The sequence below is a fragment of the Pterocles gutturalis genome, unplaced genomic scaffold (assembly GCF_000699245.1).
Source record: "Pterocles gutturalis isolate BGI_N339 unplaced genomic scaffold, ASM69924v1 scaffold8124, whole genome shotgun sequence".
Taxonomy (NCBI): Eukaryota; Metazoa; Chordata; class Aves; order Pterocliformes; family Pteroclidae; genus Pterocles; species Pterocles gutturalis.
In genome coordinates, this window is record NW_010135761.1 from 33,965 (window position 1) to 56,546 (window position 22,582).

The following is a 22,582-nucleotide window of genomic DNA, read 5'->3' on the forward strand; positions in this document are numbered from 1 at the left end:
CTCCTACCAGATGATTTGGTAGTGGGGACTAGAGGTCACTTTCTATTATTTAGAGTACTTACATTTCCGTGAAGGAGCATTTAATTTCACAACTCATTTGAGATTTTCTGCTCACCTTTATACTACTAATCTTTAGAGTTCTTGTGGGGATATGAAGTAAACAGAAAATTCAAATAAGCTGCATATTCAAACTAGGATTTGCAGTTTTTAAGGACAAGTGCAGGAAACTCCGTACACTGAATCAACAGATCGCCCTTAGACAAGATTCCCCGCTCCTCAGGGTCTCACAGGCTTTGGTGTGCTTTCTCATAATCACCTTGCAAGTCAAGCAGAAGCATCATCTCTTTCTCGAGGAAGCAAAACTGGAATTCATTGAGACTAAACAAGTTAAATCCACATCCTAAAGTGCACCAAGGCTTCCTGAGGATCTGGGCAGCGAAGTAGCTGCGTGGCTCAAGTGTCTTGCTAAGGCTTCCAGGATGCAGTGAGTCCATTTTCCCTCTAAACACACTCATGTAAATGGCAGTACCCTATTTTGCAAAAGCGTCCCATAGACCTGTCCCTTTGCTTCATGATGACTGCAGCATTTGCCAGTGCATTCAGCCTTTTGGCTGAGCTGCCATTCTCCATCATCCACCTAACACAGTTATTTCTGTATTATACACCCCTCATTTGACACTGAAGATATCCGGTTAATATATTAGCTAAAGGGATGCCTACCACCATTAGCATGCAATATTGGATACCTTTGTCTTTGAAAAATCCCATTGGTCTTTCCTTTGTGAATGGCTGTAAATTGCTTACTGGAACTAAAATGACACTTTTTGTCCAATTCTGTCTGGATTTTGCCCAGGAAGTACATAGCAGAGGAAGATTAAATTGCTTGGTGTTGCTCTCTGTCTAAAAGAGACACATGACTCTTTTAGCATATGCATTCAGGAGTCTTTAAAAAAGGAGGGGAAAGTTTTTCATACCCAGTTATCTGTTTTCCATACCTTTTTTGAAAGGCATTAATATACTTTCAGACAGGATTTTTTCACTCTGCTAAAGCTATGTAAAAATTAGAGACGCAGTCTGAGATAGCTGGACAGGTATCTTCCACAGGACACCATTCTATTCCTGTAGCTAACTTAAAATCTTAACCTACCTGATTAAATTAACTAGTATCCCAACTTTGAGGTCACTACAGCTAGGTGAGGTGATGCCCACTGAAGCCTGCAAAAGCTTTCAGTAATTTTCTCCTTTTAGGCAAAAACCTTATTTTAATTTTGGAGGCCAAGCAAATCCTGAGGAGCATCTTTTTGGTTTTGGAGAATCCAGAGATGATGATAGTACCAAAGCAAGATAAAAGAAAAGAAAAATAATTGTGACTTCCTTTGCAAATTTTATGTCTTTCCAAATCTTTCCAGGGCTCCCAGTAAACATCTGCTCATTTGGGAGTGGGAGACAGTTTTGATCCACTTCCATTCCTCAGTTAATGGTAGTGCAGAAACTAGAGTGGACATTATTCCTTTTCACACCAGCAAAAATGGTGAGGTGTTCAACCCTGCACTGAAAACTGAGATGAGATAAAATATGAGATATTCTGTAAATATAAACCACTTAAAACACAATGATACAGATGACATAAAAGTATAAAAATTGTTACTGACATGAATAATTCACTAACTATTGCATGGTATAAGTCACCAACTAATATGTATTACGTGCCATTTAATAGTGGATGTATCTGAAGAAATATGGAAATTGGAATACTTTAATAACTTTCTATGTGAAAGATGATGAGACTGCCTAAATGATTAAGAGGAAGATATGTTATAATGAACTAAAGCCACTCGAGTGTAAGGTAATTTTAATTCAAATCTCCATCTGCTTATGTATAATTAAGACTCATTTAACAAGTTAATGCCTAACAGAGAGAACTGATAAGTTTGGTATTAAAGAGCTTAAGAGAAGTAAATTAAACTGTCGAGTTTGAGGAGTTTTCATTTGAATTCCCTGTACCTGAACCAAAAGACAACCTTCCAGTGGCGTTTCTTTATCCAGACCATGCAGCCGGGTACCAGACTTGGGGACAAAAAAGAGGCGACAAAACAGAGTATAATTTTATATTTTAATTTTTGATATCATGCCAAGTCAGGACTTTAACAGCATCTTTGCTGGCATTAATATTTATACTGCTCAACCTGCTCACTATGTAGCGTCTATACACCACTAAGAAGACACTTTGCATGCCATAAAAAATATTTATGCATTGCAGAGATTGCCAGTGGGGTTAAATAACCTATGAAAATAAGAGGGTTGCCTTTGAAGTGCAAAAAAAGTAATATTTTGATCTGTGGTAAATTTTATGTGATATTCGCCCGCTTAACTTTCTATTTAATTCTTTCTTCAAATATCTTTCCTGCAAGGTCCAGTAGTCAAAACAGTGACTTCAACCTTTTCATCTTTCATCATGCAATTTTAATTTTCTTCTTTTGGTTTCTTATCCACTGTCAAGAAGAGAGTTTCCTGTATTCACTTCACAAGTAAAATTCTCTGTGCTCTCAATATTTTTTTTTTTTTTTTTTTTTGCCTCTGGGTCTCGCCACCTTGCCCTCAATTTTTTTTTTTTTTTTTTTTTTTGTCACTGGAGCCAGACATCAGCTCTGATTTGCTCCTAGTGCTCAGCAATAAGTTAAAAACTCTCAGGAATGCATTGGAAGAACAAATACCACAGTATGTCCTATGTTTATCACAGTGCAGGTATTTCCAAGTGAAATAAGACAAAGAAGTAAAACTATGAGGTTTGATGACCAACATCTGATCTCAATAAATGACTGACATAGGACATTGTTGCAATATTTGAAGCTTACTGTTTTGTTCCTAGGCCAAAACAAACTTTCCTAATCTGCTGTAGCATCAGTCTTTGAGCAGAAAAATTAGGGACTGAACTGTTTAAAATACCTAAAAGAGTAGAACCAACACCTTACTTCTCAATTTTAGTTTTGGGCAATGGAGGTCCTTAAAAGTCAACAAAGTGAAATGTTCCTTTGTGTATCCATCCATAGATTAACACCCTTTACTGTTTGTAGCAAGTCTTTTAATTATAAAAGCATTTGGCTTCATATGCATTGTGTATGTTACTGTGTGTCTCACAAACAAGGGAGCATACGTTTTAAAAGGTCTTCCTTTCCTCCAAGGCTTAAAAATGTACAGAGACATCACCAGAGACATTTGCAGCACTTCAGCAGAATGAACTTCAAGTGGTTTGGGAAAGGTACCAAATGAACCAAATCACCTACAACTGTCTAGAGAAGGAAACCCACAGTTACAATCAGAAAAGGGTTTCCATTTGTGTTGATAAGCTAATCTGTGAGAAAAAAATTGCTTCTTTTACTGAAAACCCGCCTCTAATATTTATTACTTTTCAAGTTCAGAAAACTCTTGCTTCTAAAAAGAGAGAGAGGAGAGAGAAGAGAAAGAGGAGAGAGAGGAGAGAAAGAAAAGAGAGAGGAGAGAGAAGAGAGAAGAAAGAGAGACTGACAGGAAGAAGACTTAAAAGTACCAGGAAATTCAAATTATATACCAAATTTAAAATCCAAATGCAAAATCCAAATGCAAAAAAATAAAAGTTATAAGTTCATAACTACACCATGAACTAGTCTGGAGTGGGAGGATGCATATATTTTCTCCGTGAAACATTGCTGATGGACATTTCCTGGTCTGTGAGTACATCCCAGAACAGATCGTGCTGAGACACCCCATATGATATCTCCTGGATGACACTGTCACTTATGGATTTTGGGATGCCAGAGGATACTGTTCTGGGACATTTTTGTACCTTTGCTGAAGAAAGCAGCTTTCAGTGGGGAATAACAGCATGAGACGGACTAATCAGTTAGTTGTGCCTCGTCTCAGAGATGCCAACCAAAGCCAGTCTGCTGTCCATGTAAGAGCTGACATTAGGACATGATTAACGACATCTGAAAATCTGGACAAAATCTATACATGATGCAGTTATCTGTAACTAAAAAAGTGGAGCAAAGTGCTTAGCCTCACAAATGCAGCAATAGCCATCCAAGGGGAATGTTCCTCTTTAAACAAAGAAACCTGCTTCAGAGCAAAGGCATTTAAAGAAAAAAAAAAAAACCTGCTCATGATCCCTCTGCAATATCCTTTCTCCTCTGGCAGGCATTAGCCAACTGGCCTCTCTCAGAGAGTAGCACCACCAGGTTTATGACAGCTGCTCTGTTTTTCTTTAGACAAATGCCAGTCCCTATCACATTCATTTTATCCTGGCTCCTCAATAGCATTTAATGCTCTGAAAAAAAGCAGTAGGCCCATAAAATGGATATTAATAGAGCACTTAGCACATACCTGTTTGTGATTAGCAGCTTAGAGGTTAAGAACCCCAGTAAAACAGAAAAAAAACCTGGAGCAATTCCAGCCTTGAGTCAGGAAGTATTTTAGCACCTAAGGCATGTCATGCACCAAGGGCACTGTTGTATAATTTGTACCAAGAAATGGGGGTTGGTAATGAACATTAGTTAAATTAAAAAAAAAAAGGAAAAAGTCAGGCACCATGGTATTAATGAATAATTAATCCCCACAAGTTCAGAAAGCGTAATGCTAAAGTTCAGAAAGCGTAATGCTAAAGTTGCTGTGTCATCTCTTCTGAGATCCTTGTAGCCCTCTTACAGGGCAATGCATCAAGCACAGACTAGATTTCATCTCTGATTGCTCCTGTTCACTTCAGGTAGTGTTATTCCTTTCTTCCTTTGAAAAACATAATATTGTGATGTAGTAGGTTTACTTTACTGTCATGATCATACCAAAAATATAATTTTCCCTTTAAGAGTACTTACCTTGGAGAGGAAGATCCAGGGATCCATGGATTTTAACCTTACTTATGGTGAGCAATGCTCCTAAATCAGCAGCAATACAGCTGTCAAGTGACACAAGGCAACTCTTTTTACAAAAGGCCATTGTGCTGGCTTCATAGAAAAAATTACCTCTCACTGGTCTCAGTTGGGTACCAGGGTTGGGGGAAAGGATGAGTGGGACATTAACTTCTTCCCCAGCTGTGACCTATGAGCTCCTCCTCTTCCCTGCTTTTCGCTCTTTATCTCAGAGCTGTAAGCAAACCTCTTAAGCAAAATCTGGTCTTGTTCCAGTTGGAAAGCAATTTTATTTTTATGTTCCTTCATATGAAAAACAATAGTCCTCATAACAGACAAGTCTTTTTTCTCTAAAGATTTATGACAACAGGAAATGTATTTTGCTTCTTCTCTTTTAATTTGCCTTGGTGCTAAAATGTTATTTTCCTCATTAAAAATTATGACATTTGGAAAAAAGTATATGCAGGAATAAACAGCATGTGGGATGTCAGCATCAGATTTCACTGGTAAAGAACTGATGAGGGACGAGGGAGCACAATGCCGAGTCCTGCCTTGCAGAGAAAACATCTGAGACCAGTGAGCAGTGAAACCCTTGCCTGCCATTCAGCCCCTCTACACCACCACCCTGGGCTGCCTCACAGCCCCACTCTGGGGTTGTGTGATTATTTTCCACACTAGGAGAAATGATTGAGGCATTTCATCAAGACAAAACATAACACTTCTCCCAAAAACTGCTTAGGGAAGAAAGGAAATGTCACTTAATAACAGTAGTTACAAAGAAAGGAGAAAAAAACATGGACTGGTGGAAAACCGCCAGGATAAGGATTGGGCAGGAATGTGTCGACTCCAACAAGTGAAGAAGGTGGCAGGGCTGTGGTAGGTATGCACGGAACTAGAAACCACACCACAGTGTGCCACCAGCAGTATTGCTGTATCACCTCTCTATCAGTCTTCTCTTTGTCTCTCATTAGATTTTGACAGATCTCCACAGATTTGGATACATTTCCATTTACAGACTATTAATATATTGTTGCTATAAATGCTGTTTGTTTCTCTAATTATTTTCTATCACTTAACCACTCCAGGTCTTTTCTCTAGTTTGACATAGATTTTCATACTTTTATTTCTCAGTGATGAAATAATGATATTACATTTTCTGAAAATTCATGTTGTTCTCTGAAGCAATGTGCGCTTGTAGCCCAGAAAGCCAATCGTATCCTGGGCTGCATCAAAAGAAGCATTAGCAGCAGGTCGAAGGAGGTGATTCTCCCCCTCAGCTCTGCTCTCATGAGACCCCACCTGGAGTACTGTGTTCAGATGTGGGGCCCCCAACATAAAAAAGACCTGGACCTATTGGAGGGAGTCCAGAGGAGAGCCACGAAATTGGTCAGAGGGCTGGAGCACCTCCCCTATGAGGACAGGCTGAAAGAGTTGGGGTTGTTCGGCCTGGAGAAGAGAAGGCTCTGAAGAGACTTAATAGCAGCCTTCCAGTACCTGAAGGGGGCCTACAGGAGAGATGGGGAGGCACCCTTTATCAGGGAGTGTAGTGAGAGGACAAGGGGTAACGGGTATAAGCTGAAAGAGGGTAGATTTAGACTAGACATTAGGAATAAATTTTTCACTGTGAGGGTGGTGAGACACTGGAACGGGTTGCCCAGAGAAGCTGTGGATGCCCCATCCCTGAAGGTGTTCAAGGCAAGGTTGGATGAGGCTTTGAGCAACCTGGTCTAGTGGAGGGTGTCCCTGCCCATGGCAGGGGGGGTGGAACTTGATGATCTTTAAGGTCCTTTCCAACCCAAACCATTCTATGATTCTATGATTGTATGATTCCATAATAGTTTAAGCAGAGCTCTAAGTCATGATTTAATAATGGGAAAAATATAGTAAGTACCGTGTCTAAGGAAAATGCATAGCAGTAGCCATTATTTGGAGCTGATGGCAGATGAACTCTGATTAGGAATGAGACCTGTTTTCACGAATGGAATCACTAGAATGCATTGAGGGAGACAGCAAAATCTCAGTGCTTTGATGTCTCCAGAAGAAGAATGTGTACCTTTCTAGATGACTCAGGTTGGTCAAAGATAAGTCCCTGGCACAGCTGAAGGAAGAATCTGGTAATAACCCCTTGAAGCAATACTATATCACCCCATGATCCTTTCTGGCCTTGGATTCCACATTTTTTCTAATTTAATGGGAAACAGTGGAAGTAGTTTTCCATTGCACATGGAGAGCTGTATGTCTAGAAAGGATTTAGCATGATGTTTCCCTGAGTGTGGTGCGGAGAATTTTCTGATTATCAAACTGTGAACTGTCAGTGGCATAATTTTCGTAAGCACTTGGGGAGCAGTGTTCTTGCAGTATTTACATGCCTGGAGATGCAGAGAGCACTGCCAATGCCTACTGGTGCCAAAAGTGGTTAAGAAACAAATGAGTGATTGCCAGAATTAGATAACTTGGAAATACTTTAGCATATCTTTTAAAGCCTGATGCTAAGTGACTTCAGCACCTAATCCTGCTATGAAAAGCACTTCCATCAGGTAGGAACTGCTGTGAGTCATGCACGGGGACAAAGAAAATGGGGCTATTAGGCAAAGTCTTTGACCCTGCTGACTGCCCAAGACCAGTCATTACAGCTTGCTGTAACTCACTGGGCTGTCAGCAGCAGCAGCTCAGAAGATGCCCCGATGGCAGCTGAGATGCCCCTGATGCATGGAGAAACAAGGACTTCATCACGCACACAGACAGCAAGTTGCCCTTGCTCTGGAGCCCCAGCCAGCTCCCACTGGGGCTCTTCTAAAAGATTTGGAGGGTCCTCAACAAGAAAGTTAATCTCTTCTCTATTTTTCCTTAACTCACCTTCTATAATAATGCCAGTGACAGCCACTGCTAGTTTTTCTTGCACAAGATTTGGCTCAAAGTTAGGCATATGCTGTGTTTATGTTCTGTATGTGTAGAACAAATAGCAAGTTGAGCCAGGGAAAGGACCCATAGTAGTTACCTGACAGCATAAAATACAGTAATATATCAATGAACCATTCAATCAACTAATAACAGCAGCTAAGAAAAAGCCAGAAAGATGCACTCCTGCAAAATGAAAAGCTAATTCATAAGAACTAGTCCACCAAATTGTGTCCTGTGTTCTTGAAATCTCTATATGCTGTAAATATAATGCATAGTGAAATGACTCATCCTTTAAAGGCAAATATTCAATTTAAAGCAAAGAACTCTTGACTTTTTTCTTTTCTTAAAGATAAGCAATAATTTATTTCTCTTTCATCTTCACAATTATCACATACTGCCCAGCTACATGACCAATGCCACTACATAACACAGGAGAATTGCCCACCTACACTTTGCTTGGACAAATACAATTGCAATTTACAGATTACATGTACTGTACAAGGTGTACTTGGAAAAAATGTCATTCTTATCTATACGATGGGATGTGGCATATGATTTATAAACAGATGCAATCTAAGATGTAAAACTTTAAAACTTGTTAAGCCAAGGATACAGTATAAAGCATTTCGTTTTGGTATTGAATTGTTACTAAAGTAGAAAAAAGAAAACTAGAGAAATAAATCCAGATCTTAACTTACAGGATAAGTATTAGGTTAAGAAATTAAGTGGCTTCTCCACTTTTTTGTTTTGCTTTTGTTTTTCTTTTTTTTTTTTTTTTTTTTTTTACAAATGAATAATATGAATATATTGCAGGATAAAGAAAGACTGCCAGACAAAGAAGGTACCGTTATATGAAAAACCAATGAAAAATTACCAGGTAATTTTGCTTACAAAAAAGGTCAAACTATAAACAGTCACAAAATATATAAAAATGCCACATTGAACGAGGCAATCGTACTCTACCTTAAACTGGTAGTATACTCTCTGAAAGAAGTTGTGTTCATACAGTAGTAACTGATAAAAAGGCATTGTGCACTCTTGTGCCATCTGGAGACTTAGCACCGTGTGTCATCAGTTCTTGGATTGTCATCCAGTTGTCCAAGATTTTCTTGTTTCTCTTTTTCATCATCTTTTTGTGACTTAGTTCAATAATGTTAATTTCCTTTTTGCCCTCGCTGCCACTCTGCGGACTTTCCTTAAGACACTCCAGCCTGCTCCTCATCATGAACTCCCGCCGTCTCCTCTGTTCCTTAGCTCGTACCAAATGCTGCTTCCTCTCTTCTTTGCTCCAGTAGCGACCCATCTTCATCTCACTCATTGTATCATCATCTGTCGTCATCCCACTGCGCTCCTCTTTAATTTTTAAGGCACGTTCTTTCAGGATTCTGTCTCGAACTGGTCTCTTTGTGATGTACCTCGTCCCATCACTCCTTATTTTCACTTTCCATTCCATCTTGGGCTCTGCACACTTCTGCGAGTCTTTGCACATGCTCACCAGGCTGAGTTGGCTTTGGGCATACTCCACAGCAGACTTCTGCTGGATCAGTTGCATATAGCTTTGATAATGCTTTGCATGAGCGGGTATATTCCCGTACCTGTAAGAAGAGCTGTGATATGGAGACAGGTAGGGAATGTGCTCACTGCTCTGATTTTCCTGGTCTGTGAATTTGCTGCTCTCTGATGCCAGTGCTGCATCCTCGGCAGCACTGTTCTGCTCAGTCGGTTTGGTTTTGGCTGAGGTTGCCTCTCTGTTGCTTTGTCCTGAGGATGACTGATTAGCCACGATTGTGCTCCTCAGGTTTTTCCTGTTGGTGATGCTGATCATCCTCTGGAGAGAGTTATCAGGGGATCGCTCCACTGTCAGTGGAGTGCTCCTGCAACTTTCGGCCGTGTTGTAGGCACTAGAGCTGTCCTTGTCAGACTTCTCAGGGTGCTCCATGATGTCATCCAGTTTGCCTCTTTGTACATCTATGCTGGTGTTATAATTCCTGAACCCTTCATCATGTAAAGCCCAAATGTCGCCATACTGATTCCTCACTTTTTGGAGCCGGTGAGCTTGCATAATATTCTGACATTCAAGTTCAATGTTCCTCAGTTCCTCATTGAGTAGCTGCAGCTCATGCTCCACTCCATCTTGCTCTCTTCTGTTGCACTCTATTGTGCTGCTCGAGTAATAAAGGTCATACTCCCCGTGGTTTCGAATCTTGCACTTCAGTTCCAACAGCTGCCGAAACCTTTCACATTCCTCCTTTGGGTTTCCTATGAAATCAGATTCAATGTATTCCCCAGACACAAAGCTTTCATTGCACTGGAGCTCAGCACTTCCTACAGTATCTTGGCTGTGGCCCAGCTCCCATTTGCTCTGCAGGGTAGTGCTGTTCTGCTCCTCAGGTGCATTTTCTTGCTCTGAGCTCTCGTCATTACGTAGACTTTCATCTGTAGGTCCCACCCCACTGTCCTTCTCATGATTGTTGGATGACGAGGTTGCAGTGTCTGTAGTGCCATCCTCCTCTTCATGTTTCTTTGGCTAAAAAAATGAGCAAAACAAAATAATTATCAAATGCAGATAATATTACACGAGAATATTTTCCAGCTCTGTTTTGCTTAAACATCTGGGATCTGATTTAAGCTGAATTAAAACAGATCACTAGACAGCAGTCCTACTGCTCACAGCTTTTAAACATTTCTGAAAGTCATGCTGTGGTGGCCATACCGAGTGAGGTAGATTAATTACAGCACCAGTGACATATCTTCTAAAGTCCGTAAAGAAATACCTCCCTCTCTAGCTAAGCCATCTCTTTGCAGTGCTTAAAGATAATGATCACCAGATGGTGCACTGTTTTTGATTCTGGATTATGGCCAGAGACTTGTGGAGCTGAAATCTTCTCAAACTTGGAAGAAAGCTTCAGTACTGGTATCCCTTCAAAAAAACAGAGCAACCAGCCAATCAAACAATGACTAATACAATCTAAGAGGGTGCAAAAAGACTACCTTTAGCCGTGAGGCTTTTTTTGTTTTTTAACCAGTGAACTCCTTGTTTGCTCCTTGGAGATGGACAGGGTTGAACCTGCAGAGGGCTAGCTAGCTCCATTACACTCTCTGCAGCTTTCTCTCACACTTCTTGTTTTCAGTAGTCTTTTTCCAAAAGACTGTTCATTTTGAATTCTAGGATTTTCATCAAGCAGACCTCTTTCCATTGCATCCCTGGAGACCATTTTTGTTCCCTACTTAGAGTTTACATTCCTAAGAAATAAAAACAGCCTTTTACCATTAAGCGTAGAACAACACTGAGTGCTTGCCATGGGCATAATGTCAAGCATTTAGGCTGTTTTTTAATTCACGCTCCACTCATTGTACCTAACCTATTTGTATTCTCAACCTATTTATATTCTCAAAGAATGTGAGATAACACCTCTCTCAAGAGACAGATGCTTTTTATTTTTCAAACTGGATAAGCAAAGAATTCCCCCCTATTCCCCTCACAGAGCAATCATGCCGAGTGCAATTTATATGGCCTGTTCGCCAAATATCTAAGTGTACATAGTACCAACCAAATGCCATTTCTCTTTTAGGAGGTATAATTGCATAATTACGTATAATGGTAGTAATAATCAAGGGAGAAAAAAGGTACAGTGCACCCAGTGAAAGGAAACAAAGAGGCTACTGTTATAATTTCCTTTTTTTCTACTTTGACAGACACTAAAACAGGATGAAAAGGTGCCTCCTATCTCATCCTTTCTCCTCTCTTCATGCACACCTCATGATCACACACTCTTCAACTCCTTTCCTTTCTTCAATTGTTAGGAAAAAATAACAGCCTAGTCTCAGAAAAAAAAATAACCTCCACCCCAAAAATGTAATGTAATAGTGGAATAAAACAAATATTAAAAAAAACACAACACTAGGAGAATTCGGTGTCTGTGACAGACCAGTTAAAAATTTCTTAAAAGATGTTTGAGCAATTTGTTGTCAGACAAGACCTGCAAAGAAAAACTTTATTTTAAAATCATAGCATACATTTTACACTCATCCTTTTGCACGTACAACGTTGTTGTGGTTTGACCCAGCTAGAAGCAGCAAATACCATGTAGCTGTTCACTCACCCTCCCCCCTCCTTGGGGAGAGAATTAAAGGGCTAAAGGGAAAAAGTCTCATGGGTTGAGATTAAGAACAATTTACTAACTAAACTACAATAAAACCAAAAATAATAATGATAATAATAATAATATACAAATATATAAATGAGTGATACCCAGTGAAACTGCTCACCACCCGATGACCACAGCCTAGCCCATTGCTGGCTAATGATCCTGAAGAAGAGAGAGTCCTGAAACCACAATCCCAGAAAAAAAAGAACCTGAAAGTCTGAGAGAGAGACCCAACTGAGAAAGAGAGTGCTTACGGATAGCACCTCATAATATTCTGGGCATGATGTGCATGATATGGAATATACCATTGTCCAATCTGGGTGTCAATCGTAGACCTAAGTTCAAATCCCAAGACAGTACTTGTGAGCTATTCTCCCTCCTAGCTTCTCCTGCACCTGTAGACAGTGGCAAAGCATTAGAAACTTGACTGTCCTGGCAATAACTATAAACATCTGTATGTTATCAGTCTTATTCTCAGCACAAATAAAAAATATAGCCTCACACTAGCTACTATGAAGAAAGTTAACTCTGTCCCAGATTAAACCAGGACAAATGTTCACCTGATAACAAAATGCACAATAAAGGTATAATTCTCATGTAGCTTTGGCAGTCACACCGGCAATGTGCCAACTACCATCTCTCACTCTCCCCAAATGGGGAAAAACTCTCCCCTTGAATTTAAATGTCTTGGGAGAGAATGTAGTCAGTGTTATTCAAGGGATCATGCAAAGGTTCAATCTTTCTTGATGTTGCAGGGTCAGAATTTTCTAGAAACTAGATTTTGAAACTGCAAGGGACAAAGGCAGACTTTAATGAAAATTCTTCAAGTTTTAAGAAAAAATCAATTGTATGTATTTTTCCAATCTGAGATCCTCTCAGATCTTTCTACTTATCTGCTTAAAAAATAAGTGTATCTTCCTGTCACAGGAAGAAGCACTATGAAGAGTAGAACCAAGAACATTCTAAATAACTAAGTATTCCAGAGTTGTTCTATAATTATCATTAATCTAGTCTTTCTTTCCTCATGTTATGCATTGCTGTTAAGGAGTATAAAGTATATTGGAAGATTTTCTTATTAAGGCTCTTCTTATCTTTTTCCTAAGTGGCTGCAACACTTTAGTTCCATTTTCAGGAGCAGCTGGAGACGTGGTGGGAATGCAATGTTTTCCCTCTCACATCACCTATTTTGTAAGAGTTCCAAAATGTCACATTTTACACCAAGAAAAAAAACGTCTAGAGAATTCTTCATTAAAACCAAGAGTAAACAGAAAGAAGAGCACCCAACCAGCCAAGTGGCCAGGGTTTTCACCAGGAATGCTGGAGATTTAGGTTTAATTATGAATTTTTCTAGTTTAAGTCCTCCAGGTGAGTGCCGTTATATAAGCTATTCTTGTCCCTTCTCTCACCTGCTTTGGAGCTGCTCCATCTTGTATTGACCTCCTCTGTTCCCAAACCTGTCATCAGAGAAGTGACTCCAGTCTGGGTCACCTACACTGCATCCTGGCCACTGCACTGTGCAATCCCTGTTTCTCACTGCTTGGGAAAATAGTTAACTACTGACACAAGGGAGAACAGCTTCCCCAGACGTTTGGAGGACCGTGCTGCAGAACAGCAAGGAATTTGGGTGCCTGCCCCAAATACAGGGCTCCATTTACATTAGCAAATGAGGAGGGCCATAATCTGCTCTCTGAGAGTGAGTGACATAGCACAACTTGCATCCATATGCCTAAACCCATCTTAACACCCTAAAGAGGGTAACTTATCCATAACATGTTCGTGCAGTCGTACAGCTTGCAGGAGCTGAGCTCCATGATGCTTCCTCTGACGTCTCCAGCATGGTGCCACACCACCAAAGCACATATTTGAGCACTTCTGAAAAAAATCCCTTAATGTATCTATTTGTATAGGTGTTGCAACAGACTTTACAGTTCGGATCCATGCAATCAACACTTTCAGAATCAATGGCTCTTCTTTTCCACACTACTTTTATCAACAATATAAACTTTGGTCCTTCAACTTCCCCTTGATTTAGACTGACTGAATATGATATGCTACCATCTACTCTAGTTATTGAATCCATAATTAACATATGTACACAAAAGATGTAAACTCAGGAAACCCCATCTTTGCAGTCAGATAGGTGGGAATTATTTGATAAAATGTAAGAAGTGCCTAGTACAGGCACATGAATGTCAGGTAGTCACTTTGGGTTCCCCTCCATGTAAGGAAGAAACAAGTGCCTGCACAATCAGATTCTTCTCAACCTAGAGCAGACATCCATGTCACATCAAATCTTTCCCCTGTATGTGGATTTGAACAGCAGCTAGTTCAATTAAGAAAATGGAAAGTAATACAGATACCTATTGTACTGCTTGTTTTTGAGATATATATTTTTTAAAAATCCACTGTGACTCAAGTAAAGTAGCCCCTGGCATTTCTGTCCTGGACATGTCATGCTTGCCAGAGCTCCTAAACATGTGCAGACTGAGCAGTCTTACAACATGAGATTTAAATTTTATTTTGAAAGGTAGCAAGCCTAATTCCAGGTTAAGTCCCTTCTGAAAAACAAGTGAGTCTCCAATTGTCAGTGCATTGCTTTTGTCAGTGTTGTCTATTATCTATTCCAAACAAAGTGTTTGTTTTCAAACGTACATTGTCAATCTCTTCTACAATTATTTCTGTCTGAAATACCAAAGGGCTCCTTAGGCCTCATCTTTGCAGTGAGAACTCAGATAATGAGAAGGCGAATGTGGCGGTGCGTACAATCAAGCAATAAATGAACCTCAAAAGATTCTGCATTTCAGCTCCAGCAAGCATTCATGCCTATAAAATGGCTAATCTTGCAGGAATTCAGGCACTGTTCTATTTTCATTTTACAACTTATGATGCATATTGGGACTCAAAACCCAGGCTGCTACTAAAGTCTGAAGGCAGTGAGATTCAGCTGAAGGTTTTAATAAATGTAGCTGCTGGGCTCTCCAGTCAGTCTCAGACAATGAGAGGAAGACTGACCCCACTGAGAGGAATCTCCAGTGGCAGGCTGACCACGAGGTAGTCCAGCCATGAGGGAAGATTGGGATTGATTTCAGTGAGGTACTGAAAGGGAAAATGCTCTTCTGCAAACAATGGTGTTCTTTTAAAACAGGCCTCTCTCAAAAAAGAATTTCCCCCAGATAGTGTCACTGCATTTCAGCTTTGAATGAATGAGAATGATTTTTTTTATAGAATTCTTTCTCTTCTTAAAAGGTTTTGATATATTCCATGATATGATAAGAATTTATGCATGGCAAATGTATGGTATTCTTCTGAAGGTTATCTCTGCTGCACAAGGAACCACGATGTTGTAAAGGGGAAGGAATACAATGAGTTATAAAAGAACGGAGAATTAAATCTTTCCTTGAGGTTCATTGGACTATTCTATACAGAGAAGATACAATTCTTGATTAAATTCTATAGAGTGCCTCAAAAACATACAGAAAAGATATGACTATCTACTTAATTCTTCCATTACAAACTACCAAATTTTTCTGTGTCAACTTATACTAAATGTTAAAATGGTGTTCTGGAAAACAGACTTGTATTTGGAAGGATATTCTGCTGTAGTGCGTATTCATTCCTACAGCTCACAAGATTCATGACAACAGATGATTATGAAAACAGAGGACTGCGTTTTGCTTCACAAAAATCAAGGCTGGCCTTAGAGTGAATTCTCCATGGCCAGCCGGCAAGCTTGAAAATACTCAGCTTGGCCACTGGCAGCTGCAATGAGAGCAGCTTCATTGCTCCAATGGATTATCTGATTCACCTCAGGAAACTGCTATGTTTCCCAGCCTAACAAGGAGTAAAGAACCAGTTTTCCAACTTGCTATACTATATAGAGTCTAGAGAGACAGCAGCTGTCACAAATTACTGACGCCCCATTACACACCAAGTTGCGTTTGGTTGATTCAATTACTCATCAGAAGGGCAAAGACATGTCTGGCTGTCCTAGCATTACTTCAAGCAACCCAAAGTCAGACAGCAACAGAGCACAAGTGACGATAATTTTTTCAAGTATTGCTCTCTTCTACAGCAATATAAAATCTCAATAGGGAAAAAAGAAAAATCCTTAGCATGAGATCCCCATGGGGAATAACCAAACTCAATGTGTTCTGTAAAACCACTCCACAGAACACTACTATTCAATAATTAACGCTATCCACAACCCAAATTCAGTGACAAAGACAACGTTTGACAAGAACTTGGGAGTGGAAGGTCACAACTGTGAAGGGATTTCATAAGCCCCAACATGTCATGTGAGGGCTACTAGGGGTTTGTAGATAGACCTGTTCAAGAATTTCCCCCAGAAGCAGGGGTTTGTGTGAAAATGTCTCTGCACAAAGGAAATTGCTCAGCAAAGAACAAGCTTTCATTCTGACATGAATTCTTTTGCTATCGAGACAAAATTTGTGGTTAAAAAAAATAAACAATATGCCAAATATCTGTTCAAAGTAGCTAGCAGTGCAGCAGTGCAGTAGTTAGCACATTTAACCTGGGAAACTGAGGCTTGGATCACTGCAGAGAAAAGAGGGTCATAACTAAAAGGCCACTACAAATCATGTTGCAAAGCTCCCTTCACCTCTGACCTTGGAGTTATTCCACTTGCTGTAAATAATTAAATGTTTATAAAATCAAGGATTTGTAATCTGATCTATCATATTCCAGATAATTGATTTAATTATTCTGTCAGTGTCTCTGTCCTAATGAATATTTAATGTGCATACAGTGAATAGCTTTAATAGGAGTTACCACCTAGTCAATAGCCCAGCGTCAAAGGTGGAGGGGAGGTGAGGAGGACACAGGCTAGATGCGTGTTCAGGCACTCAATGTGGACCAGGCAGTGTGGTATTTGAGGCCAGGTCTCCTGTTAGCCAGATAAGCTCCCTGGTTTCCAGAAGAAGGAAGGCTCTCACAGTCTTTCTCCCTCTCTTTACTTCAAAGAAAAATGCCTTAGGCTCTGCTGTTGAGAAATTCAGAATGGGGAAAAAATTGTAAGTCAGAAATTTCTGTGGGTGGAAAAACAGTTTCTCACCAGCTGCATATATGCAGAAGCCAGGAGATGAAGCTGAATTTTATTTCTTTGGCTCCACACAGGTGTGCACGCTGACAGATCCTCTGATCTAGGAGTGGATAAGGTCACTTACACACCTTCCACAATAAAGTACAACTGAGAAGACCCATCCCTTGATGAAACTGTATGGCTGGGGGTGCACATGCATCTCTGCCACAGTCACATTGCTTACAGCACATATGGGCAGGTAAAAGTCAGGATAGCAGCAAGCTGAGACTATGTTAACAATATGCTTATTTGTCTCCATTAACAAAACAAATGCCGAGCTGTGCGCTGTTGGTATAAGAAAAACACACTTGTATTACCAAAACACCTGTTGTTTATTTTAAACACCTCTTCCATCTTTTTTGCAAGCTTTCTGGTGCAAGGGCTGGCTCATACCTTGTAGGCATACAACAAGAAGGGAAACTATTGCATCTCAGAGCTCTAGGTGCTACACGGGTACAATTCATTACAGAAAACTGTGACATAAAATACAAAAACATAAACCCCCAAATACTTTAGAATTAAAGAAGGAAAGCAATATTATTCTGAGAGCTCAGAGAAAATGAGAAATCTGCAGTTATCACAGCCTCCTAAATTGTTTGCTAACTTGCCATACTTGGCCAAAGCACCTATTGTTCTCCTTTTCCTTACTTGCACCATGCCGGTGTTCACAGTATTTTAGAGACAGAATTCTATCAAAGACTTTGACTCTATTTTACAGTGTACCATTTCATTCTCTATTAATAAAGAAGTATTCACAGCAACATTTCCAATTATACGTTTAGTAGCAGTCCTACCTGCTCCACCTCGTTGGCTGTGTACTGTACCACTTCATTATGCTGCTCTTCCAACATTTCCAAGTTTAACTCCTCTAAGAATTCATTCCTTTCATCATCCAGCCACCCATCCTCCAGCTGCAAAGAATACATTAGTACATTATATCATGTTAGTAACGACACATGCTAAAACAGGGTAAACCCAAATGGCAATGCTTGACTAGTTCTTTTTATCCTAATGATTCTCTTCAGAAAGGCAGGTGGTAGGAGTTCACATCTCAAAAAGAGATGAAGAAAAAAGAAGGATAAAAAAAGGACTCTTACGCCTTTTATCCTTTCTTGAAACAGTATGACTGATTTTCTCTCATAATGAAGGAGACTGCACAGCACAGACATTATTTCCTTTCAAAGGTATGAAAGGCGCAGCGCATAATCCTGAAGCTGTCATGTTCACTACCGCCGAGAGCCCCCACGCTGAAAGAGCGGGAACGTTACTAATAGGGCCAGGAGGCAACTGGGCTCTATCCTCTAACAACCTCCATCCCAGTGCTGTGCCCTGCTGCTGCCACCTCAGTAGAAACCTGATGTCGCGTTTCTATCATAGTTTTCCCATTGATCTTCCAGGTAAACAAACAAACAGAGGAGGGTGACAGAAAGATGGGGTGACTTGAAGGGAGGTTATTTTTGTTCTCACAGTGTGCCTGGAAGCAAGGCTTATCTGTTTGTTTGTTTTTCACCCAAGTGTAAAATAATACCTTGACATTTGGTGAAGACAGTGTTGCAAAAGGACAGGAAGGGATGCTATGTTTTCTGTCAAGTGGGTATATCCTATCTCCCCACTGACTTCGCACCCTTCACATCTCTCTAAACTGATAAAACAGGCACCCCTGGCCTAAAATGCTATTCCTCCCCATTTCGTTCCTTGTGCACATGTGTGCACATGGCACACATCCATTCGTATCTGTAATCCCTTGCCAGATGGCATACTGCATTGAAAAGGAAAACACTGGTCAGTGACACTCCTGGCTATATTGACGGGACTGTAGCAGAAGGAAAGACTTATTGTTTTGTCACTGGTGAAGGAACCAGAGGAAGAAGGTGATAAAAAGATGTTAAATGGTAAAAGTCTCAGCACTAGATAATTACAAGAGTAACAACTATTAATGTTCCGAGAAAGAAAGAGCAATGTAACATGGGCCAACACCTACAGCAGAAGTGCCACAGCATCAAAGCCAGAAGAGTTCTGTCCACAGATGCCAGTCAGAAAAGTTACACCAAACCAGCAAGTAGTAGTAGTAGTTTGAAGGTACACAAGGAGTGATTGATGCTGTGTGATACTTCTGATCGAATGCTGGAAGGAAACCAATATTTCCTTCACAAACTCGGATGTGTTTTTGCCCCTGCCAATGAACTCTTTCCTGTTATAAAGAACATAAGCCTTTCACTGTTTTCCTTGTCAAAGCCAGCCTCTAACAGTTTGGGATTAGAAGAAGGTTTGGTTTGGTTTTTTTTTTTTTTTTGAGGACATATAAATAAAAAATTATTTTTATGTTTGTCCTTAATGGGACTTTCAAACCATTCTCTGAAACATCTGGTACTGGCCACTAGTTTTGTTTACTTGCCTTGCTTGTTTTTTTTTACCAAGGAAAGCATGAACACAATCCTCCTCTATCATACAAAACGCAGCTAAATATCCCTCATTTCCAAAGATTAACAAATCTGGAGGATGAAAGACAAATCTCACTTGGGCAGATCTGCTGGTCTGGGGCAGACCTGGTACCTAACTAATGGGGATGTTTATGTTATGTTACAGCTTTTAGAATAAAAATAATATATGGCTTAGTATATATGTGCACTACATACATGTGCAGGTGAATGCATATGCCTGCGCCGTTTGTTAACATATTAACCAGATTGTGCACTCCTCTGGTTCTCTGTTTCAAAACTTAATTATTCATTGTATTCACTGTGCAAACAAATGGTCAGAGAAGGTTTTCTTCCCTGTTACTGAATGAATGTGCTCAGCAGTCACCCTTCAAGATTGCAATACTGCCATTACCAGTTTCTATCTAAAAATGAAAGCCTGATTTATCCTGCTCTCTTTTACCAGAGTCAAAGCAACACAACTAGTAGAAATCAGTTTGTGGACAGCCTGATTTCTGACATACTATGGCTTTTCTAGAGTTTTGTACTAATATATTTTTAAACCACATAAATTAAACCCCCAAAACCCCCCAAACCAAACCGAAACACACTTTTATAGTTTGAAAGGAGCATCCATACGGGAGGCTATATTGGTACAGCTAAGTAATTTCTTATCTTCTATTGAGTTTTTCATGCTGATCAGTTTAAACAAACACAGAGAATGAACTTTCCTTGGGTATGTATTATATAAGTAGGTGGGTTTCACTTCCCTACTGAAAACCAAAATCGTAATGAAAAGTCTTAATACTGAAACAACTCTTTCAAAACTTCTGCAACTTCCAGTGAGGACCACAGTTTTGCAATATAAAGCAATGCATAGCTTTTCTTTTGCTGTACTATGTCACCAGCTTTATGGGAATGTTTAGATTCATGAAAAAACATAAAGGAAATGAATGCTGAAATTGTGAATCTTTTATAACTATTGTATTCAAGTAGAGAATCCAAGTGACACTGAATTACACTTACTCAATTTAATTTATACAGAGTATGCAGCTAGTGAGACTGTGAAACATCAGATCAATAGCATGAGAGACAAATGGCAACATAACCAACTCTGAATTGTTAGCAGATGGAGAGAACAGTCACAATATAGTGTCTTTTTGCTTTGCAATGGCCTATAAACAGAATATAAAGGGAAGTACAAATAGTACTCTTCTTCCACTCTACCCCTCCTTTAGTCTGATGATCAACATAACATCTGCCCCCTGCAATGATGCAAAAAAATTCTTGTCATGGCAAGATTCTTGGCATTGGTATTGTTTTATTTTTAAAACCATAGAAACATTTCTAAAAGCTTTCAAAAATGCACCTCCCAAGATACAATTTGTCATGTACAAGCAGGTTTTTGTAATCAGTGTGCTTTAAAAACAACTAGATCTGGGTTTGCTGAGTGCCATTGTAGTGAAAGTCTCATAGCTGGTACACAAATTAACAGTTTACACACCTGCTTATAAGTGCATAGGATAAAAAGAGACATCACCAATGACCAGCTTTGTGTAAGTTCATATAAATGACTGAGGTAAGTATGGGAAATTTATCCCCAGAAGAAATAAGAATCACCTAATGAGTAACATACAGTTTTCAAGTTCTACTTCATACTTTACTAATATCAAATTAGTGCTGTCGGCTTTATTTGTATACCTGTTTACTCTGTCTGCTGGAAAGGAATTGCTTAGTCTGGGGAAAACAAGCCCTAGTAATATAATGTTATTTTCTTTGTTGGCTAAACAGGGGCAAAGTTCTGCAATTATCTGTTTCCTCCTTTTGTCAGGAACTTTAGCACTCCTATTTCTCACCAATTCACTAGTTACAATGACAGTGACTGTACATTATAACCCGGGGTTCTGGCTCAGTGCATCTATTTAGTCTAACCTGCATCTCCGGTCTTGCGACCAGCAACACAATTTTCTTGCATTCTTCACTGGAAAGCAAAGCCACTGCCTCTTCACGATTCTGGACATCTTGGCCATTTATCTAGAAAACAAATGAAAGTGGCACATTAGTTTCTATTTCCACAAAGCAACACACAATAAAGGGCAGATATCAGCTCATTTGTGCTGAATGTATGGACAATGAAACTCGTGCAATGGGCTCATCTTCAGCCCCTCAGTGGTAAGTGCCTTCACTCAATTATGCGCTTACTGTAAGAGCTGTATCGATCGTTGAAGGATGGCGGACATCAGAGGAAGCAGTTATGTTCATAAATGTCCAACCTGCGCCCTGGTAACATACATCTAGCAACACAATTAACCAGCCCCTGACAGGTGACGTTCATCTTTCTCCGTTCAGAGTAATGGAAGTGTCACTCTGAGATAATAGTGCTGGTGGAAGCAAGACTGGTAATGCTACAGCTGAAATCAGTCACACTTGTATGCTGGTAGAGAGCCAATTAGAGAGCTACAGTATTATCTCTCACCAGGCAATACTTACAGGCCACTGCTTATTGCTGCTCCATTTAATCATTTTATATTTGTGTGGACAGCTTAGTACCCAGAACCACACAAAACATATGTATCCCCCCTACAAGGGGATAATCAAAATAAAAGTGGTTCTCCAATGAGAATGTGCTTTTCTCACTACCTTTTTCCTATTCTGTCACCTCATTAAAACAGCTGTGTCTGTGACTACATCATAACAAACACATTTTTGCATTGTCCAAAACCCTTTACTGAGGGAATCAAACAGAAATCTTATTTTCCAGGCATATTTGGTTTTGTCCAATTCACAGCACAAGAGGTGGATTATTCTAATTGTGGCAACAAAAAAAACCCAACAAACCAAACTTGGTCTATTTGAAAATGCATGAAAACAAAACTGGAGGACAAAAGGATCTGAATATTTGGGGAAAAGAAAACCTTGTAAGGGTTTGATTTTGTGCAAAACACCCCCAGCTGTGGTGGCTGCTCTGGCCACTCCTACCAGCTGAGCAGTGACCGCTCTCTGAGCCCAGCCTGGAGGTCCCCACCCCAGCTGTACCATCACGGGGGGCGAGCAGGACTTCAACCTGCCCCATAGCATCTCATACCCATGGACAGCACTTGTCAGCCTGGAGGTTCTGTTGTGGTTTTGTGTGGTGGG

The 22,582-nt window shown here is 39.9% G+C and overlaps 1 protein-coding gene across 1 annotated transcript; it reads right to left on the reverse strand.

Annotated features, from left to right (window-relative positions):
• Positions 1–8,278: 8,278 nt before the first annotated feature.
• On the reverse strand, positions 8,279–21,478 carry PDZRN4 (PDZ domain containing ring finger 4; the record flags this gene model as incomplete). The annotated part of the gene is made up of 3 exons (XM_010082028.1): positions 8,279–10,308; positions 17,822–17,938; positions 21,377–21,478. Coding segments are annotated over 3 exons (1,746 nt in total), but the record flags the coding sequence as incomplete, so codon positions are not given.
• Between the last annotated feature and the right edge of the window lie 1,104 nt (positions 21,479–22,582).